Genomic DNA, 21,435 nt, shown 5'->3' on the forward strand with positions numbered 1-21,435 from the left:
ACAGCAAATCTGTCGTCTTTAATTCCAGGAAACTAACTAATGTTTAAATCTTAGTCTTCTAAGTACCACAAAAATACACGTTAAGGTTGCTTTTGCTTTAAAAATGTTTGTGAGACGAATGTCCAAACTCAGAAAATACTGTTACATTCATAACAACCCACTATCACCTGGTGAGTGCAGTGCATGCCACTCTTTCCAACAAACAAAACCACAAGTCGTAGTGCCAACCTGAGAAAAATACCACACGACGTTATCACACGATAGACTAGGTATCAAATGCAAAACATACAACATGGAGGTGAATACAGTTTTTTTCCTTGCTGAAGTACTGAAACCTGAGAATAAGTTATCTGTCACTTTCACATACAGGCCCCCCATGTTTGGACTGCAGCCTGTGGTACCTGTTTCACATTTCTCACTGTGCAATTTGATAAAAAGCTGTGAACACGACACCAAGATGGGAGTTGGCAAGAGAGGAAAAGAGGCAGAGAGAAAGAGACAGAGAGAGAGCACTCAGCGTCCCTCAGAGATCTATAAATACCCTGAAAGCATTAAACCCTAAAAGCATTACAATCACTCTGTCCCCTGGGCAGAGAAGCTGCCTGCTGTTGTTTCACAAGACTACCAGCTACTGAAATACTGGATGTCTGAGGAGAGGAGACCTTGGACTTAAGCCTGTCTGGAATTTCTCCACCAATTTCAGAGGCAAAAACTGAGATATATAGCCAGTTATTGATTGGTGGCTTGTTGCTGTTACAGACAGTGCTATGACTGTGGAGAGTGTCACCGGGAGGACTGAGCTGAGTGACACTTAAAGAACATTAAGAGGGACAGAAACGATAGGTCTGTAAATTCAGAATTTAAGGGCTGTGATCTATATTAAGAGCAAGAAATTCACAATGTCACCACAGATTTTCTGAGCAGCCTTAGGAAATGTATCAGGAATGGAACGAAAGTCTCGCTTGGCATTTTAAGACTTATGAGATGAACCCTCATGTTTTCCCGCACAGACATCTGGGTGGGTGGTCTCCAGCTCCCCACATGGGCTCGTCTGGGAGGCCTCACTCAATTAAGATCCAACTGCTGTTGCCGACTTGACAGGCTCTTGAGTTTTGCCGTGGCAGCCGCCGAGCTGCGGGCAGCAGATTAGAGAGTGAATGGTGTTTCTCTGTGGAGGATGAATCCTCCCTGACGACTGTCCCTCTCTGCTGTCATTCTTAATTCCTCTCTCCCCTTCTCATCCTCTTCTTATTCCTATAAGCATTTGTGTCTTCACCATCCCTACTCGCATCACACCACGCATCATCAACCTAATTAAGGATTAAAGAAAATTATTTAAGATGATTTTGTAATAATAATATGGAGGGAAAACTGGTATTAAAGAGCTACAAAGATCTGCTACAGAGTTTATTTCAAGTTTCAAACACTACAAAACAAGCCTTGAAAATTCTAAATATAGGAGAACAACATCAAGCCCACTAAAATCTATCAGAATAGGACTGATACACTGCAAAATGTATGCCGAAATCATAAGGCAAAAAACACAAAGTTACAGTATGTAAATTTTCCCCACTAGATGTCAGCATCCTTCCCAATTCAAGTGCAAATTCCTAGCTACGGTGGCTGCTGGAGGACAAACAACTCTTACCCCTGTAGTGAGTGTGGGTTGAAAGGTCACTGTTTACCTCAGTACAATATGTATCCACGGTGTTAGTGAAACTTTCTCTAAAGTGGTTCTGAACTCTGTGCACTGACGCTTAGTGAATAAACTCTCATACAGCGTGATTAAGTATTAAAACTGTTTATCAGAGGGAAAGTGTCATTTTTAAGACACTCGAGCTGACACTAGCTGTCATAACATTAACTTATAACCAGCTGTTGTTGTTGTTTAGCTGGCTTGTCGCCAGCTGTCGGGAGATGGGAGGGTGGTATGTCTACTCTGCTGATAACAAGTAACTGCAACAATATTGGGAATCTTCTTTGATGAAGGGGATCATTTCTCAGATGACAAAACATAGGTATGATCCTTCATATCTTGAGTCTGAGGGTGCAGACATGAACTGTCTCTACGGCAGGCAAACGTCTCCGAGTTCTCGTCTCCTCCGCCTTTGGTGTAGTACGTATATAGCCACAGACAACATCTCAACCACTGTATTCAAGGTGGCATGGTGGCTTACACAAACTGGCGAAACAAACAGTTTTCCTTTTTTTCTATTAAATAAATTCACAAAACAACTGACTGTCCCTTTAAGACATATGCTACTGCAATTGATAGACCCTGGGTCCTGAACTCACACAGCTCCCACTTGCATAGCTGTCAAGCGAAAATAATATGACAGTAAATGTTTGTTTGTTTGTTTTACAGAATTGGAAAAAATAAAAAAATAACCAGTTATAGAACGCTGACGCATGACGTCTGCAAAGCAGCTCATTACGACTTCCTGGATTCAGTGCTAAAGTCCAGAAACACTGGATTCTAAGTTCTCAGTCCAACTTCATAAAACCTTTTCCTTTTTTAAAAAAATTTCTGGTCCCACATTTGTAATGTTTAGTCTCTTCATTTACTTCAATTAACATGAAATGAGCTGAGCACAACGTCTTGTAGTGAATATTGAACAGCTGTTATATTTACTGAAATTAAAATAAAGAGAGAAGACTGATACTCACACTGGCATCGATGGCATCTTTAAAAACACAGCAGTTTGTTATTAACTAATAATTAGCTACTGCATTAGCGTTACGAGGAAGCTGAAGCTGAAGAATTACAGCCTATTACATATCACATTTTTTTATATCCAGTTATCCACCCATTCACACACACATCCAGTGTGTGAATGTGTGTGTGAATGGGTGGATGACTGGATATGTAAAGCGCTTTGGGGTCCTTAGGGACTAGTAAAGCGCTATATAAATACAGGCCATTTACCATTTATGTTCTCTATTTATGAAGTTGATTTTTTGTTCAGATCAGTAACATGTCTCTTGGGACACATGATTACAGAAAAGAATAATTTTACTGTTAAGCTTTAAAGAAGTCAAATACTGTAAATCCTGTTAACTGCACAGAGCAGCAACAGCTACTTATTAAAACTTTGTATTGAGCTGGCATGCCTGTTACTTTCTGACATCTGTAAAATGACATACTTGTCTCTGTGCTCCATATTATTTTCACTGAAATGTTAAATTGTAAAGCTTTTTATTGGTGACCTTGAATCTGCCCTTAGTTATGTTGCTATAGGCTCAGGCTGCTGGAGAACTTCCCATAATGCAATAAGCACTTCTCTTTCACAACCCTCTTTTAACTCTGCAGTGGATTAACTTTCATCTATTCTCTCCTGTAGTTTAGATTTTGTCCTGTTTGTTGTTTGTGGAATCACTATTTTCCTTTTCAATCTTTTTTTTTTACATTCGCCCACTAATAAGTTGAAGTTGGGGTTAATTTAAAGATGGCTGCCCCTCCCTGAGCCAGCTTCTGCTGCAGCTCTCTTCCTGTTAGAAGAGGGTTTTTCTTCCCTGCCATCTCATCATCAGATTGATTGGGTTCTCTGTAATATTGCAGGGTCTTTGCCTTACACTATAAACCGTTTTGTGATTGTAATATAAATAAAACTGAATTGAAATCTGTTATTTTAAACAACCGAAATACGTAACATTTCGAAGCCCTGTGATACCGTGGCAACATGCACTCTAGCTGGAAGAGAAACTAACTCCCATACCAATGTGAACTGGATAAACAGTTAGCAAAAAATGGATGATTGGCTTTACATTTTCATGTGAAGTGGGTTACTAATAAACATAACTTCCAATTCAGAGCCCACAACAAATAAATGCTGTCCTCGGTTTTTTTTTAAGTATTTCCACATTATTATCTCAAAAGTCTCTGCAAGCTAGTTCAGTTGAATTTAATAAAAGCTGCTGATCATTTTTCATCAAAGCTTCTTCTAAAGTTTGTTTCCCGCTGTAATATTTTCTTCAAATCATGCATTTGGTAATCTGGACTGTGTCAGTCAGACACAGCCATCGATGCTATATAACATACCTAATTCAATAAGATACGTCTCTACTGTATGAGAGGGCTCATTTGGAAAGAAACCGTTAACTTTACACAGTCATGAATGTTTATAGGATCACCCAAAGTGGCAATACTCTGTGATGATATGGTTCAGTCCATTAATGTGAATTTATGCTTATTATATTGCCTTCAGGGCTCTGCAGGAGGAAAAAGATTTTCTACTATAAAGCAAAATTTAGCTTAGCTCCACAGCAAAGCTTGCTTCATTAAATTGAGGAATTATTTACCTTAGCTTGAACTTCCTTAATGCAGTTTTGAATTTTACTCCTTATGGTCTCTTTGATGATGAAAAAAGCAAAATGAAATAAATGTAAACACATGCATGGATTGCCGAATGGTGTACAGATGCACTAAGTCTTCAAACACTTCATCACAACTTAGGCTGTGGAGCTTCACACTTCCCTGAGGAGAGATGAAGAGCCTCTGGCTGAACAAAACAGAAAAAGGACTGCAAAACAGGAAAAGACTGAGCAGAGCAGGTTACATTTTGTCTTCTCTGCTCCCAGAATCACCCTTTTTTTTTCAACTACTACTGTTAAAGCAGGTAAAAGGCAGTCAGGCGTCTTCTTTTTCTGACAAATAAAGTACTTCGTATTGTAGAAAAATTTGCATAATCTTTACACCTGAACATCCTTCAGTGGTAACATCTGCACAGGCTGTTGCCGTTTCCCATTTAGCTGGGTATCCTTTTCCTTACATACAGTATTTATACTGAGTTTAAGACTTGTGAAGCTTCAATCCTCTTCTTCCGCAGCAATGTGCCGGGGTTGATAAGGACACCAAATTCCACACAGTGAGGCAAAAGCAAACATTTATGTTCATGTCCCTTTTTTCTCACCCTATACGGTCTGATTGTATTGCAGAATGGCCACATGTGTACAGATAATTAATTTTTTTAAGAACAGAAGGACTCAAACCTCATTATAAAAGGTAGCTGAGCTGCAGCCAGAAATAATGGTGCTCCTCTGTCCAGCAAGGTTGCTGAGAATGGTGATTTCCATGTCGCTCCCTGGAGGTAAACCCACAAATTAGGGTCTGCAGAGAGTAAGTGTGAGTACTAGAAGAAGTTTCAACAACTGCCACAGCATTTAAAGCAGCGGATGAAGAATGGTGAATTCAGCTGGCCACTTCATACAGTTATTTCATGTGCAGGGCTAACAAAAGCAAGAGAATCACATGGTTTTTTTTGCAGTTTTTTTTTAGCCTGTCTTTTTGCCCTCCTCTGAGAAATTGGCAAGAAAAGGGAAACATGGATAAGCGGTACAGCTGTTAGAGTAAGAAAAATGGAAACAAGAGTGGGCTACACGGCAGATGAGTGGGGCGTAATAGAGAAATTTGGGAGAAAGTGAAAAGCCACGGAAGAAGAGAGTGTGGAAAAGAGGAAGAAAGGGAGAGGAGGAAGCATGGCTGATTGAGGAGAGAAAGCCAGAAGAGAGACAGAGGGGGTAACCCTCTTTGGCTGTCACAGCAGTTTACACTCATTAGTAGAGCTCTGCCTTTGAAGCGCCTTATCTCCAGTGGCACAATTCACAGGATGGGCAGAGAAAACGCACACACCGACAGGCAGAAATGCAAACATCCCGCACACACATTAACATCGACTTAGATTAAAAAATAGTACACACAAAACAAAATGCATAAACCTACTTATCTGCATCCAGTCACAAATCACCCACACTAATCATCCTCTAGTCTTCATCTAATTATATAAGCAGTGGCTCCTTATGTAAGATGCTTCCCCTACGACTGACTATCCATAATGCATGAAGTCTTGTATTTGGTTCATGGTGACACATCCTACCTTCCTCCTCAGCTGCTGTATCTGGGCAGACCGGGAAAGAGACCAAGGAGAAGGAGGGGAAGAACAAAGCTTAACTATATAAAGGAAAGAAAATTATGACTGCCAGCAAAAAGTTGCCATAAGGATAAAAAATTCATTGGTGAGATAATGTACACTTACAATCTTCTTTTGAGTATATTGTTTGGCATTTTTACATTTTGATTATAGGAAATATAATAATAATAATGACTTAAAATTACTTTAAAATAAATACGTTTAAAGTACAAAATATGATGCTGCTATTATAAACAACAGCAATAGAATTATTATAACATGCACTTTGTTTTTTAAGACATACACTGGTTAAATGCATCTCTTACTATAAGTATCATAGCATATGTAAGTATATCTGTTCCTTTACTCCTCCTCAATCTGGCTAAACTTTCAATTTAAACGGCCAACGGCACCAGGATAGTCAACACCTATAAAGCTTTTGTGTTTGCTTTTTAAAAAAATAATTATAACACTCAAATCCTTACGAATCATATATACTGTGTGTAGTAGCTGATCTGAAAATGAACACCAGCATTACGTATACGGTACATGTGTATTTTGTTGATATTACATGTACCTTGTGTGTAGCTTGCTTGTAAATATTTTTTATTTAAGTAGTTTTAGTGCAGGGACAATTTAGGATAACTGTACCTATATACATATATATTTATCATGTAATTAAGCAGTTAATAAGCCTTCCTTAAACGGTGCTAATAGTGCCTGCAATTGATTACTTTGTCTTATACATTGAGTATGCAGCTTGCAAAGAAGAAGAATAAATATGTTTTTATTATAAATTTGATGTTTATTAACAGTCATTTTTGCTATTTAACTATATGCAGCTATCTAATGAACATCAGAAGAATAAGATGATAAATTAACATAAATATGTCTGTCTTTTAAGGCAGGTTTTTAGTAGTGGAAATAATATAAAACTGTATATGATTAAAATTTTAGTCATATAGAGTTTTTCACTCCAACTGAAATTTTTGAACAGGTAACACGGAACAGGAAGGTTTTTAGTGCAACACCATACACTGCTTTACAGTCAGTTTCACCCAGCAGCTTCCAGCAACCACACACGAAATATACATTTTTGCTGAGCGACCTGCCATTACTGGTCTTTAGGCCTCGGTGACTGGGGCACTCTTTTTTTAAAACTGTATATTCAACTAGCACACTTTAATAATTAATCATTTAAAGCATTTTATCTACCTCATATCCACAAGCAAATTTAGAATCGCCAATTAATCACGTGTTAGTTTTTATATTTTATATGTAACATAAAAGATCTCCACACAGAAAAAGTGGGGTTCAAACCAGGAACCTTCTTGCAGTGAGGTGACACAGTTTACCACTGCACCAATTGCAACTCGTAGGCTAACATGAATACTTTTTACAGCTTGGCTGGTGATAATTACAGTCCAAATGATGCATCATGACATAACATTTTACAATTTGCAACTCAGATGAAGTTCAAAGCTGCAGTAGCAAAGGTCAGATAATCAAACTGATAACCACCCCCTAATTCTAGGGGCTACTCAAAGTTAATTCTATTGTTGGAAGATACAGTAGTACTATGGCAAGCAAAAAGGGGAAAAAAACTTAAAAAGTGCCAAAATGGTTCTCAGAATTGCAATTTGGCGATAGAGTTCATAAAAAAGCAATCAAGCTCAGTTTATTAGATATACCATTTGGATAAATTACAGAAAATAAACCTGCCCAAACCTGTTTTGCAAAACTGCCTCTAAACAAGAAAAAGGCATTCCACTGAAAAGGCTTTTTCTCCAGTATGCAAAACAAAGAGAGGAGGAAAAGCTGCAGTGTTAACATAAAAGTTGATCATCTACAAACTGACTGAACCATTACATCACAGCAACAGTGAGAAAGTGGGTGTTGTGCTATTACTTTCCAAACATTCTGGAGGAGACACGATGCTCCATCACATTACAAGAGACTGTTTCATTATTATGGTTTCACTGTGAGACAAAGCCTCGGGGTATGTTTGTACTGGATGGGGGAAAGCAATGAGCCTCACATCAACTTTCCACAGCCCATTTCCCACAAAAATGTATTTAGCAGGATTTAGAAATGAACTGTTGTTTAATAGGGACACTGGGACAAAGAAGCACTTTCCCCTTGCTTGGTCCTTATTGTGATTGTGGTATAGCTGCTCAGACACTATATTAGCAGCCAGATCATTTTTGTTAAGGCTTAAGCCTGCACTCTTTTCGGGCTTTGATTTGAGCAAGAAAATTGAGGTAAAGTCCCCAAAGAACTACACCCAAATAGGAGTAATGGGCTGGCTGAATTGTGCTCGGCAATAAGCAATTAATTACATCAGGCAGGAGAAAAGAATGAAATGAAGAAATGAAATGAACGAGACACTGAGAAAGAAAGAAAAGGGCAGGGGTGAGAGTGAAACAAGAAACTGGACATGTCGCGTTGGAAATTGAAAACCGTAAGAAATTGCTATGAAATAGACACAAATGCACTGTTTGTAGTCATGTGCTGCCTCGCAGAGTGTTAAGTCAAAGACAAGCAACTTATATTCCCTAAGTGCTCAGTAGCGTTTAAAGACCAGCTAACAGCGTGCCGTTGGGTTATATTTACTGCAGAGTCCCTTTCCTTTGCTACCATGACAGCTCTATATCACAGTTTCACATGGTTCTCACGTCTCTTTATTTATCCTCAGCTATCTTTATTTATCTGACAGTCTGTGCATCGAACACCTTCAGGGGAAATCAAAATGCCACTGAGCATTTCTACATCAAAGATACATTAAGAAATATCTACAAAATGCTATAGAGGCATGCTAAAATGCTAAGCTTATAGCGTGCAGATTAAATATTAGTTTCTCTCTGAATATGCAGATAAAAGTGTGCAAGAGTCAAGATTTGTTGTACCAGATACACTATATTGCCAAAAGTATTCCCATGCCTGCCTTCACACGCATATGAGTGACATCCGATTCTTAATCCATAGCGTGTGTGGCTATAACACCTGAAAGTGTTCTGGGAAGGCACGAGGTTTAGGAGTGTGTTTATGGAAATGTTTGACTATTCTTCCAGACGTACATTTGAGGTCAGACAATGATCAGGACTCTGTGCAGGCCAGTCATGATCTTCTAGACATCCATGTCTTTATGGACCTTGCAATGTGCGCAGCCATGTTGGAAGAGGAAGGGGCCATTCCCAAACTGTTCCCACAAAGCTGGGAACATGAAATTGTCCAAAAATGTCTTAGTTTGAAGCATTAAGAGTTCCTTTGACTAGAACTAAGGGGTGAGCCCAGCTCCTAAAAATCAACCCCACACCATAAGCCCCACTCCACCAAGCTTTATACTTGGCACAACGCAGTCAGACCGTACCTTTCTCCTGGCAACCGCCACACTGCACTTGTCCATCAGATTGCCAGAGAAGCATAACCACTGCTCTAGGGTCCAGTGGTAGAGTGCTTTACATCACTGCATCCAACATTTGCATTGTGCTTGATGATGTAAAACTTGGATGTGGCTGCTTGGCCATGGAAACCTATTCCATGAAGCTCTCTACACACTGTTTTTGAGCTAAACTGAAGGCCGCGTGAAGTCTGGAGGTCTGTCACGATTGACTCTGCAGAAAGTTGGCAACCTCTATGTGTGTTAGCATTCCTAGCCACCGCTCTGTGATTTTTCCATGGGCTGCCACTTCGCAGCTGAGTTGCTGTTGTTTCCAATCAGCTTTACTTTGTTATACCAACACTAACAGTTGACTGTGGAATATTTAGTAGTGAGGATATTTCACGACTGGACTTGGTGCACAGGTTGCGTCCTATCACTGTACCAAGCTGGAATTCACTGAGCTCCTGAGAGCGACCCATTCTTTCACAAATGTTTGTAGAAGCAGTCTGCATGTCTAGGTGCTGGATTTTATACACCTGTGGCCATGGAAGTGATCGAATGCATGAATTCAGTGGTTTGGATGGGTGAGTGAATACTTGTGACAATATAGTGTAATTTATGCTATACTCATTGGCTCCACACTGCCCTCCTTTTTAAAGTTCTCAGAGAGCAATCAGCTGTAGCGTGTCTAAATAAATGCTGTAAGAAAAGTCTGTTCCAATTGTGGATTTCATTACTCTATGAAATCATCCGTGGACAAGATGGATGATATTGTTTCTTGGTCAATATTTGCTCTCTCTATGAAAACATTTGCAATATAAAGTTTTAACTCTGTGCTGTTTGCCAGTGTCTTAATTTCTGCTCTCTAAGCTCCTCATTACATTTCAAACAACAAGAGAAAAACAGCACTGCGGATTCAAGATGGCACTGAATCACTGGCTGCCGCTCGGCCAAAAATATAGTGTGTGAAGGAAATTAATCATAGAAGCTGTGAGCTCTTCGATGGCCGTCTCAAACTGTCCCTCCATGACGTTTTAAGTCCAACTGTAGTGACAGCATTTTGAAAGAAAATGTTCTGAGCAAAAAAGTAAAAGTTTACAAGTGTGCAATGGCACTGTGACTTATTTTAACACAAACCAAAGCCACATGTGCACATATAAACAGGGCACACACCTAGCGTAATTCAAAGCATTTTGATGACAGTGATCAGACTCGGACAGCTTAGCCTTGTTATCCTTGGCAATTAAAAGGCTGCCAAACCTAAAGTCACAGCCACAAAACATATATAAAATATATAAAATATTAGAAGAATGCAAACATAGAGATCTGTCTCATCTGTATATCCCCCCCACCTACCCGCTCTAATGCTCCATGACAGACTGGTGATGAGTTGGGAGAGAAGCGCACGCAAACAAAGAGCATGGTCAATAATTCATCTCATCTTGCTGCAATCCATTACACTGCATTTATTATACATCATATGGGCAGCAACATGCCATGCACGCCCGAGCAGTCACTCTCCCATGTTGGAGTCAGACAGGCTCCCTGCAAAACATCACACGTTGGCACTGACACAAGCGAGATGGCAATTACAGAGGCAGGCCGCTCACGCGCACGCCGCACCCGGATGCTCAGACAGACACAAATACAAAACTACCTCATCGTTCTCTGTCTTTCTGACGCTTCAGAAAGAGACAAATGTGATGAATGTCTGCCGCCGGTTCTGTCACACCGGTCACACAGATGAGAATGCTTTAAATGTGTGGAGTGTGAAGAAGGCGCACACATCGCAGACAGTCCTACAGAACTCTTAAGTCAGTAGGCGACAAGCTACTTTGTAAAATAATCAGTTTTGTTCCACTTATCCCCTTATCTTGCCTCTACCATGAGGTTCATTTTTGTTTGTTTGTTTATCCCTCAGCCTCCTAGTACAGCGGTCCCCAACCCCTGGGCCTCGGACCGGTACCGGTCCGTGACTCGTTTGGTACCGGGCCGCGAGAGTTGAGGCTCCGGTGTGAAATGTATGGTTTTCAGGGTTTTTATCGGTTTTCAGCGTTATTTTGTTATCGTTTTTATCATTAACACGGTTTTCCTGGGTCTTTTCACGTGTGTTATGAATAAATCTTGTTTTTTTCGGTACCGGTACTAGTTTTATTTTGTTGTATTTGTTGTATTTGTATTTCACAGACCTTAAAGGCCAGTCTGTGAAAATATTGTCGGGCATAAACCGGTCCGTGGCGCAAAAAAGGTTGGGGACCGCTGTCCTAGTAGATACACCTATGGTATCAATTTCAAAATCCTAGATGACTTCCTTGTCAAGTTATCCCAGTCAAGGTTTTAAGAAAACATGACCTCTGACCCATGACCTTGATGCTGAGGTCACTCAGATTTGGACTTGTCTGGGATTTTTAGCAGATGCACCTGTGGTGACAGTGTGAAAGTCCTGCATCCCTTTGTTGTCAAGTTCTTACACTGACAACTTGGGTGTCCATATTGCCGCCTGCCAACTATCCACCCAGCTGACAGGGTGACAACAATACTCCATCAGCCTGTTACTGCAGAAAGATGAAAAGGGATGTGCATCAAAGACAGTGTTTTTGCAAGTGCTGTACTCAAAATGTTTGGGCTCAATTAGGAACATGGTAGTGTGTAAAATCAGCCTTTTACTTATTGCTGTACGACGGCCAAGTATCATTCCCTTCAGCCTTATCTGCATCTTTTGGGTGGTGCAAACCTTCCTCTGCATCACTCTGATGTAGTTTGTTTGCACCTCATGGTGAATAATCGAATGATGTCAGTACTTATACTTATGGAGAGGTATTAAACTGCAGTTAAAAACCTTTTTTAAAACATATAAATAGAAATATAGTATGCATGTTGCCTTGTTCATATTTCTCGTGTCCGAGAGAAGTTTCAAAGGAGGGCCAGCACAGAGCAGCATAAAACATCCATTCTGTACCACTCCTCACAGACAGTTTCACACATTTACAGGAACTGTGGCTGAGTGAATGGAGAACATTACTCTTCGGGTTTTGGTCAGTTATCTGATGCTCATACTGAGGACACATGATCAAAGGCAACCTGCGATGAGAGGAAAGGCAGCGAAGGCTCTGTGAAACAGCTCATTCAGGTCTATTATTAAATGGAACAGTTGAGTTATAAATAAATAAATAACTCAACTGTTGCATTCAAATTCAATGCAAGTACTTAGAAAAACAAATAGATTAACAAATAGGTGAATGTAACTCCAAGATTAAGAGAAGTAGCAGCAGACTCACCTCCATGCTGGTAAGATTACAGCGATGGGTCCCGCCGAACCAGCCACTGTTGGAGCACTGGTCAATGTCCACATCCTGCAGGTTCACGTCCACGCGGACAACGCCCCTGTCAGAGAGAAGGAAGCGGGGAAAGAGTCAGGACAAGAGTGCAGAAGAAAAGAGGGAAAGAGGGAGGTAGAAATATTGAGAGGAGTAAATAAAAGAAACAAATGAAATTGAAGAATCAAATGTGTTCAGCAGGAATGGAAGAAAAGTGAAACAGAACAGGAGGGAAGATGAAAACAAGCAGAAAGGAGGCACGTGGACTACACAGATGCAGGTGAGGTCAGAATGAAAGGGAAGAAAATTAAAAACAGGAAAGAAGAGCAATGCTCGGGGGAAGTGAGGTTAAAAGTTCAACAAGCAGGAGAAGGGAGGTGTAGCCAAACGGGAGGAATAGGAATAAATTGAAAGGGAGAAGAATTAAGAGTGATGGAGGTAAGTAATGAAAAAGAAGAGAGAGACAGAGGTAAGGAAAAAGAAGCAGGGTCAGATTCATAATGTGCCACTTTTCCTTCCAGACACTGAGAAATTAAAAAGTAACGCTTTTAGTGTCAAGACTGCATTGCCTGTTGCCTCCAATTTGAGAACGCTAGCTTTCATATTTTCTGAATTCGGTTTCTTTGTTCTTGTTGTGCGTTGAACACTTTCACAGATTTGTGTGGACCTTTTGGGTTGCTGGGAATCCTGTGCAGGATGCTGACTCCCTCGCTGCAGTTTAGCTAGAATCTGGTTGTCAGGCCATTTCACCTTGACTGATGGGCCTCATCATGTGCCTCATCAGCTCGGCTCACTACAAATACTGTATCCTGTCGCTTTATTTTCTGCTTGTTGAGCCGCAGACAAGTCAAAGACAAACAACTTTTGTTCCAGAAGATCATGGCTTCTCTTTCCTGTCAACAAATGCAACACGATGACTAATGCGATGAGTCGGCTGAAGCACGTTTGTGCCTAATAAGCGCATAAATCTGAATCGCAAAGTTGCCATGACAACATACTGATGTTTAAGAAGTTAACTAAGAATCATTAACACTAAACACAGTAGTTTAGGCTAATGGAAATATCAGCAGTTTTCTCATTTTGAGAACATTTTTCACCTGATGGTGACTCGAAATTAAAAATAAGAGGTCACCCAAGCTGCTATAAACAGCTTCTAGTTCCACGACAGCTGAGTGCTATAGTTTTTAAGCACATTTGTTGGACGGCTTTCAGCGGTGGATTATTGCACATTTGGTGCTGTAGTGAGCTTTGAGGAAGCAGGCTGGTATGTTATGAATAAAAGTAAACTACAATCTGATCCCATGCTTCCCTGTGCAAATGCCAGTGTAAAGTTTTTAAAGGCAGTATTTATGTGGGGTGTGTTCTCTGCTCCCGGCCATGTTCACTATCAGATTCTGAGGATTTTCACACCAAAGGTGAGAAATACTCTTGTTTTCTTGCTGCGCCTGAGACCCGAACAAGTTCAATACACGGAGACTGCTGGCCTGTGCAGCAGTGAGCCACTACAGAGTCAGACTGTGGAGTGAAGAAGGTTAAATAAACTGGTGAGGGATGTGACTGAAATACAGCACAGCCCGAGACTTCAGCTAAGTCAGTGTAGCCCACAGTGAATAGATATCTTTGTTTATGACTCTCTATCTCCCTTTTATCATGCACACTTATAAATAATGCCTGGTTTTCTTTTATTAAACCTTTTATTAAACCTCGCTGTCAATTCCTCCACTCCTTTGTGGTGAAGTGGTGCCTGACACCTGTTACCTCCCTCCCCCATCTGCCTGGTGGGAAGTGGAACAAACAACCGCAGAGAGAGGCTTTGGCTACCACCTCTACTCGAGTACACAAGAAAGAAAAAGAAGCAAATGTGTTTACGCCTGTATGTGTTTGTGTGCACTCGAGTCCTTTACGCAGGTCAAGGCTTGGTGGAAAGCAGAAGTAAAAACTGAGAGATGTGAAAGAGCTTGGATCTGTGTTAACATGAGGCACAAATTTCTTAGAGTGAAAGAAACATCAGGACAAGCACTGCATGGGGGTACAATTTGATCATTTCTGCTACAACATAACAAATGATTGTGAAGACAAATGTACGCCTCGGCCTGAGTACCACTAAAAGAGTGATTCTTTACATTTACACAGCACAGATGGTCCTTTATTTCTCTGGGATGATTTATTCTTCCTCCTCTCACTAGCAATCCATCAAAACCATTTAGCCACCCATTAAGGCTTCATGATAACCATCAGTCACTTCCAAGCTATTTACAAAGTGCTGCTCTATACTGCTTAAATTCTGATTTCATAAATCCAGCTTCACAGCGACCCTTCCAATGAAATTATTTCAGATTAGGCTTAGGTGAGCAATAGATGGATAAGCTGCTCTCAGGTCCTGTGTCAGGTCTTTGACGGACTTTTTCCTGTTTCTTGTGGAGATGACTTGCAGATTCTGTCTGCTGTAGACAGTTTTTTAGGCCTGCCACATCTTCTTTTCTCCTCCACTTGTCTGGTTTCCTCAATTTTTTTAAAAACACACCGCACACAATGTGGAGATATGCCAATTTTCCAGCTATTAGTGCTGCAGGAATCATCGTTTTGGTGCCAAAGGTATGATTTTATGTCCATCAAAATGTGTTATCTTTGCTATTTTCTGTAGATTCAGGTAAAGAAGCTGGAAAATGTATGTGTTTGTCATAGTCAGTGGAAGCAGACTGTGTGGAGTGTGAATAGTGGACCCAAACGCAGACACAACATGTCTGGAACATGGAACGTAACTTGATTTAACAAAAGGTGAGCTGTTTAATAAGGCTGATGAAAAGGTACAAACGAAGGGCAAGGCAAACTGATGCAAAACTAAACATTAACCTAAACTGAGTAAACTGAAATAGAACATGAAAAACCCTGACATGAACATGAATACATGAAACCTGGAAGCATGGCGTGAAACAACAGACGACCTGACAATGAAACATGACAGCAGAACACGAAACACAGGGGAACACAGCTTATACAAATGAACATGACGCCACAGGGGAAGCAAAACTAAACACACTGAACATGGAACACATGACTTTCAAAATAAAACAGGAAACATAATGGGATGTAGACATGAAACACAGGGTGAGTGAGACATAAACACAAGGGGCAAAGACACGAGGGGAATCTGATAAACACTGAACTATAACAGGGCAACCAAGGCAAAACAGAAAGAGCTTAAGATAACTAAATGAACTTAAACATAAACCATAAACCGTCAAAATACACTGAAACTCAAAGCGCCGAGTTAAAAGACCCAGGATCGTGACAGTGTTGCAACAGGCTACGGGTAAGAAAGTGCCTAAAGACAAAATTTAAAATAGGTGCTTTGCTAAGTTGTCTGCTGTGTGTGGTTCATTCCTTGAGTTAGGTGCCTTTTCTATGCTTGAATTAATTTTTGCTTGAAAAAGTGGTCAGGTACGAGGGCTGAAAAAAGAAGCTAATGTCCAGCGAAAAACAAAAAGACCTTCAAAAGCACGAAGAGCTACGCTCAAGGCCACTTTGGAAAATTACAAGAACATCTGGCTCATTGGAAGCAAAATATAAACAAAGGAAAGGCGTCACAAGACTTTTGCACAGTACTACAAGCTAGAGACGGTGGTTATGCAATGACATTATCTGTGCTGTTGTGTTGATGACAAATAGCGAAAGTGAAAACTGAGAGAAAGTCTTTATTTTTGTTTTTCTGACAGATTTGCACATGATCATTTATATCTATGTGAGCTACAATTCAGTGCCGCTCTTTTCTGAAGCGAAACAACTTCGGTTATGGTTTCTATAAAAGAAAGAAAAACATGAAATGCTTCCAGAGGTATAGTATCTTATAGCATTTCCTTATAATGACACAATATCTTTTTTACCATCCTATATAAAAGTGCTGGAGGTGAGGCTGCTGGATTCTTGTCGGGATTGAATTATTTTATTCTGGTTTTCATTTACACATGTCAAACTTTTGCTTCTTCCATTCCTTGTGAAAGGCAGAGCTGGAGCTTAGTCTGAAAGACAGACAAAAATCATTGGAAAGAGCCTCTCTCCTCCCCTCATTACCTCACAAATTTACATCAGACTCAAATAATAATAATAATAAGAAAGAGCAACAAGGTTTCTTTGACACAGAAAGTAGAAGACATGGAGGCTCTGGCTTATCATCTCCACTACTTTATGCATTTCTGTCCAGAGCCAACAAACTTTCTATTTTTAGAAATGTCATCGCAGGAGTGAGATGAGTCGAAGAAACAGCATAGCAGAACTCGCATTACAGAACATAGAGGGAGGAGAAAAACATCATGAATCTGGTTGTGTACTTGCAGCCAATATTTATCCTCAGTTACAGACTGTATTTCTCTGAGATACACACTCAGGTTTTAAACATCCACTTTATTATTTTCCCTCTTAACTTGACATTTCCCTTGGCTCCCTTTGCTGACTCCACAGTCAATTTTGACAAATGCCAAACTATATTACTAAAAGTACGGCAGTTATTTCTTGATCTTGGAAACTGGAAAGCTCTGGGGGTAAAAATACTAAGTGGACCCTGAGTTTTGACTTTTTCAAAATCGCTATTTCTGAGGTCTTGACTAATTTTAATCCTTACCTTTACATCAACCCCCCCTAACAGTGCATACCTCATAGTTTCCATCTCTATTCATTAAAGAGTTTCTCTATAATCCAGCATCCCCTCTATATTCATATGAAACATCACAAATGGGATTCAGTATCTGACTTGCCTTCTTCTAAATGTCACAAATCACAGTGACTTGTAAAATGTCACAATCATTTAAACTCACTCAAAACCCTCTTGGCTGGGCTGGAATAGGCAATTGATTTAATTATGAATTCATTCACTGAACTGATTTAATCACACTTAACATTTTCCAGACGCCTTAGGCCACTGACACAAGCACATCTCCCATCTTTCTCAACTAGTTAAACATCCTCATCATGACAAGTTGATGGTTTAAAACGGGCAATATCCCGGACATGACTCGAATCCTTTTTTGGAGATGAACAAGCCAACGCAGGCAGACTGAGTCATTACAGCAAGCTGAAGCTACCCTATAAGACAGATGCTTAACTTTCAAGCAGCTCTAACAAACATCTCTGGAAATTTGAGGTAATCTGAAAGTGTGGACCATGTTGATGCTGATAGAAATTCATTGTGTAATAAGAATCAGCCATCTTCAGATCCTGCACAGAGATGATAGCTGTACAATTCTCTAAAAAGCCAGAAGAAGCCCTCATCACATCGTAACACTGTCCCTGGAGCAGGTAGTGATGCAGCATTTTGCTCAGGGACACATCACCGGGGTGGATGCATGCCAGGGTGAGGGCCGAATCACAAACACAACACTGCTGCCTATAAACCACGAGCACTGTGCATCACAGTGTCATTCCAATTTAATTAGTCTTGCTTATTATGTAGTGACAGTGTAGGGGTATTTTACATGTGTAGGTGAATCTGTGTCTGTGCATATACACTTGTGGATCTTTATATTGAAGATGGCAGAAGTTTCATGTGATGATGTCAGCGGATATAACACCAATGCCTGTGAGCCAAAAGCTCAGGCTTCAGGTCGACTGAACACCTTTTTGGGGAGTTTTTCTCCCTACTCTTCACCTTGAATGACATCAGTCCAAGACGATGTCCTTAACACGGGCATCTCAGGGACAAAGATCTTGCTAAGTTACAGCAACCATCCACCTGGTTTTCAAACCTTCTCTTCATGAGGGAAAACCTATCAGAAGAAAGGAAGCAGATGAACTAAAGGGCTTCACCAAAGCCCAGAACAGGATAAATAAGGATTATTTTGAACTGTGAATCATGGAAAGCTAGAGTCCAAAATAAAAATGCAAAGCTAGAGTTAGTACAAAACTAAGTAAGTAAGTAAGAGTAAGAGTTGGATGTGTGTGTGTTTACCCCAAGCTTACCCTTGTTGTAAACGTTCTTTTTTTCCTCTCTTAAAAGATATTTATCATCTTTAATTGTATTTTTTTCTCACATGTTATCTCACATTAGCGACACTGAGTGTGTGAGTGATACACTGACTTATGCACTGCAACTTAGACTGATGTAAGGGTGAAGTGCACCTGGACCTCTGAGTGGTTTCATCTTGTAGTAGAGATTTCATTGTTTATTCATGGCTTCATTGATCTTCTCAGGACACTCTTGGACCGCAGCCTTGAAATACGAGAGCTTTAGGTGTTTTGATGCACCTAAATGTTACCCACAAACACGCACGCGTGCACACTTCTATAGATATCCTCACTTACGAGCACTGCGTAAAGCCTGCAGAATTCATTAGAGTGCTGGCTGCAGCAGGGCTGCATGCCTGTGCCTTGACAGGTGAGTGAAATGTCTAGATAGATCTGTCAAGGTTCTTTTTAACTGTCTGCTTCTATTACAGCAGTAGGTGGATCCATATTTACATGAAGTCTCACAGAGGTTATTGTCAATTAAATGCTGTTAAAGCATTTCAATAGCTGACGCTGATTATCTGATTAAATTTAATTATTAATAAAATATAAAGAAATAGATACTTTAACATGTGTGAGCTGTAATAGAACATTAAAACATATTTTTCTACATTTTAAGGACAAAAAAGTGACACTTTTCAGTCTCACCTGAACTCTGGCGCTGAGTTGCTCTTAAGTCCATAGAAGGCTGCAGACAGGGTGAGCAGCCAATAGGGCACAAACGTTCCGTGTTCACACTCCAGGTATGGCGCAGACCACTTAATTTGGTTTTTGTCCAGGAGATAAGTGCCACTCTTGGAGCCCGATGCCTCCGTGATTCTTCTGTGCATGTGTGGTCTCCTGCCGTCCCTGAACTCATTAAACCAGTCAGTCTCCGGACTCCTGCCCTTGAGGTGACGGTGCGCAGAGCCGGATAGGTCCTGTAGTACCACTTCATTCTCGGTTCTCGTCGCCTGGAGGAAAACGTGGGGCCCTGGCGTCAGCGCATCCGTGTGCAAGGTCACCACTGCCCTGTGGATTTTAGGATCCCCTTCGAGGATGCTTTGAACCAGCGCGTGGTACCAGTGGATGTCCCTCCGCAGGGTTTGCTCCCGGGACCTGTTGGCTTGCAGGATCATATTCAGGAAGTTTGTGGCGTGCGCTACAGTGTCCAGAATGCTGTGGAGGGAATAGTGGGAGGCGACGTGGAGGCCGCCTCGCAGGCTGCTCAGCTCGTACCTCCGCGAACAGTTGACCTGTCTAAGCGCCGAAGAGTCCCCGGTGTGCAAGAAAGCGGTCACCACCCTGGGCAGGTCCTCCTCGATTTTGTGCGCCACCACCGTGCGCTCGGTGGCTGGTACTGGGTAATAGGTCGGATGGTGGGGTGGCTCCCTGTTGATATTTTGGGTGCTGAAGACTGGTGGGCTCTTATCGTCGCGGTCATTGTCAGACCACTCCACATAACCGTAGTTTGAACCCCAAACGAGCCCTGTTTGCAGGAGCAACGGGACGACTAGGAGAGCCATGGTTCGTTGTCACAGGCACAGAGCAGACACCGCGTGGACTTGGCAAAGTGTGGCGAGCATCACCAAAGCCACTCTATATCTTCTGCCGCTTCAGGAGATCAGAAACACTTTCAAACACACGCCCGAGGATGTCCTGGATTTCATACCTACGACCAAGCATAAAACGGCAAACGATTTCCTCTTGTCATCTTTGCATCTTTCAGAGAGAGCACACTTTTCCTCTCTTCTGTTAAAAAAACACACAGTGTGATCTAAACAGCTGCACAGACACGAACCAGCTTCCTAACTCATGAGAAAACCACACGGACTCCTCACCAGCCCGCAATCCAGGGGAGTGCTCGGGTTCTCCTTCTGTTTTTACTCCCGCTCGGAGAAATCCAGGAGAAGAATGACAAGGGAGAGAGCAAATTGTACTCGAAGTTCCGTCCCTCCCAATAAAACCCTAATAGGCCACCTCGAGAGTCGCCCACCGGCGTGTGTGCTGGTTTCTCATTGCCGGTCTGTCTGAGGTGGGCGGAGCGTGGGAACGACGAGAGTTGTCCGGTGCTGAAAGTAGCGCCCGTAGGAAGAAAAGCGAGGGAGGCTGTGGTGATGAAGAGGAGCCCTGAGTAATGAAGACGAAGGAGCAATCTGGCAACTAGATTTACTTTGCAAATGAAAAAAAGAAAGAAAAACGACTGCGTGAGTGAGTGAGAGAAAGAGGGGCGGGGGAGGGGGGCTCACATATAGTTTCAACTGTGATTAATTATATATAGACAAAATGTCCAAAACTGTGTATAAAGTAGAACATCACACACATTACAGCCACATTTTTTCTCAAGGGTTACATTTCTAATCATCAACCCAAGCAGCATCATGTATATTAGCCAGGTGTGTTCTAATATACTGTGTGTGCGGCTGGGAATCGCAGATCCACGCTTTCTTGGGTCCGAGTCACGTAAATTTCGTGAAGAGAGGGCAAACGACACGGTGTGTCTGCAGATGTCCAGATGCCTGCCAATTTTTTTTACTTTTTTTCGAGCCTTAGAGGCACTGAGACATTACAGTATAGCCTAATGCGCTAATTTCAAATCCTTCAGGGGGACTTGATAGAACTATAATAGGCCCGAGTGCGCATCTGTGCGCGTCCAAGCGCGCATAATCCGGGCCTCACTCACGATTCTGTCACGGTACATTACCCACAATGACAGTGGTACCACCACACAGTGATTCTGCCATGTGATACATTGCAAGACAATTTGTAACTGAAGGAGACTTTAGCATGTCTACCCGTTAAAACAGAGGGTAAAGTCTGGGATGATCTGCTTATCCTCTGGATTGTTGTGTCG

At 41.3% G+C, this 21,435-nt stretch overlaps 1 protein-coding gene across 1 annotated transcript in view; it reads right to left on the reverse strand.

Annotated features, from left to right (window-relative positions):
* Positions 1-20,708, reverse strand: part of LOC113009917 (probable G-protein coupled receptor 158) — an 82,436-nt gene extending 61,728 nt beyond the window's left edge. Inside the window, exons 1-2 of the mRNA XM_026148573.1 lie at positions 19,251-20,708; positions 12,567-12,672 (exon numbers count right to left, since the gene is read on the reverse strand). Of these exons, the coding sequence (XP_026004358.1) occupies positions 12,567-12,672; positions 19,251-20,107 (963 nt within the window). The 5' untranslated portion in view covers positions 20,108-20,708. The remainder of the gene's footprint in view (positions 1-12,566; positions 12,673-19,250) is intronic.
* Between the last annotated feature and the right edge of the window lie 727 nt (positions 20,709-21,435).

Source organism: Astatotilapia calliptera, chromosome 18, assembly GCF_900246225.1.
Source record: "Astatotilapia calliptera chromosome 18, fAstCal1.2, whole genome shotgun sequence".
In the NCBI taxonomy this organism is placed as follows: domain Eukaryota; kingdom Metazoa; phylum Chordata; class Actinopteri; order Cichliformes; family Cichlidae; genus Astatotilapia; species Astatotilapia calliptera.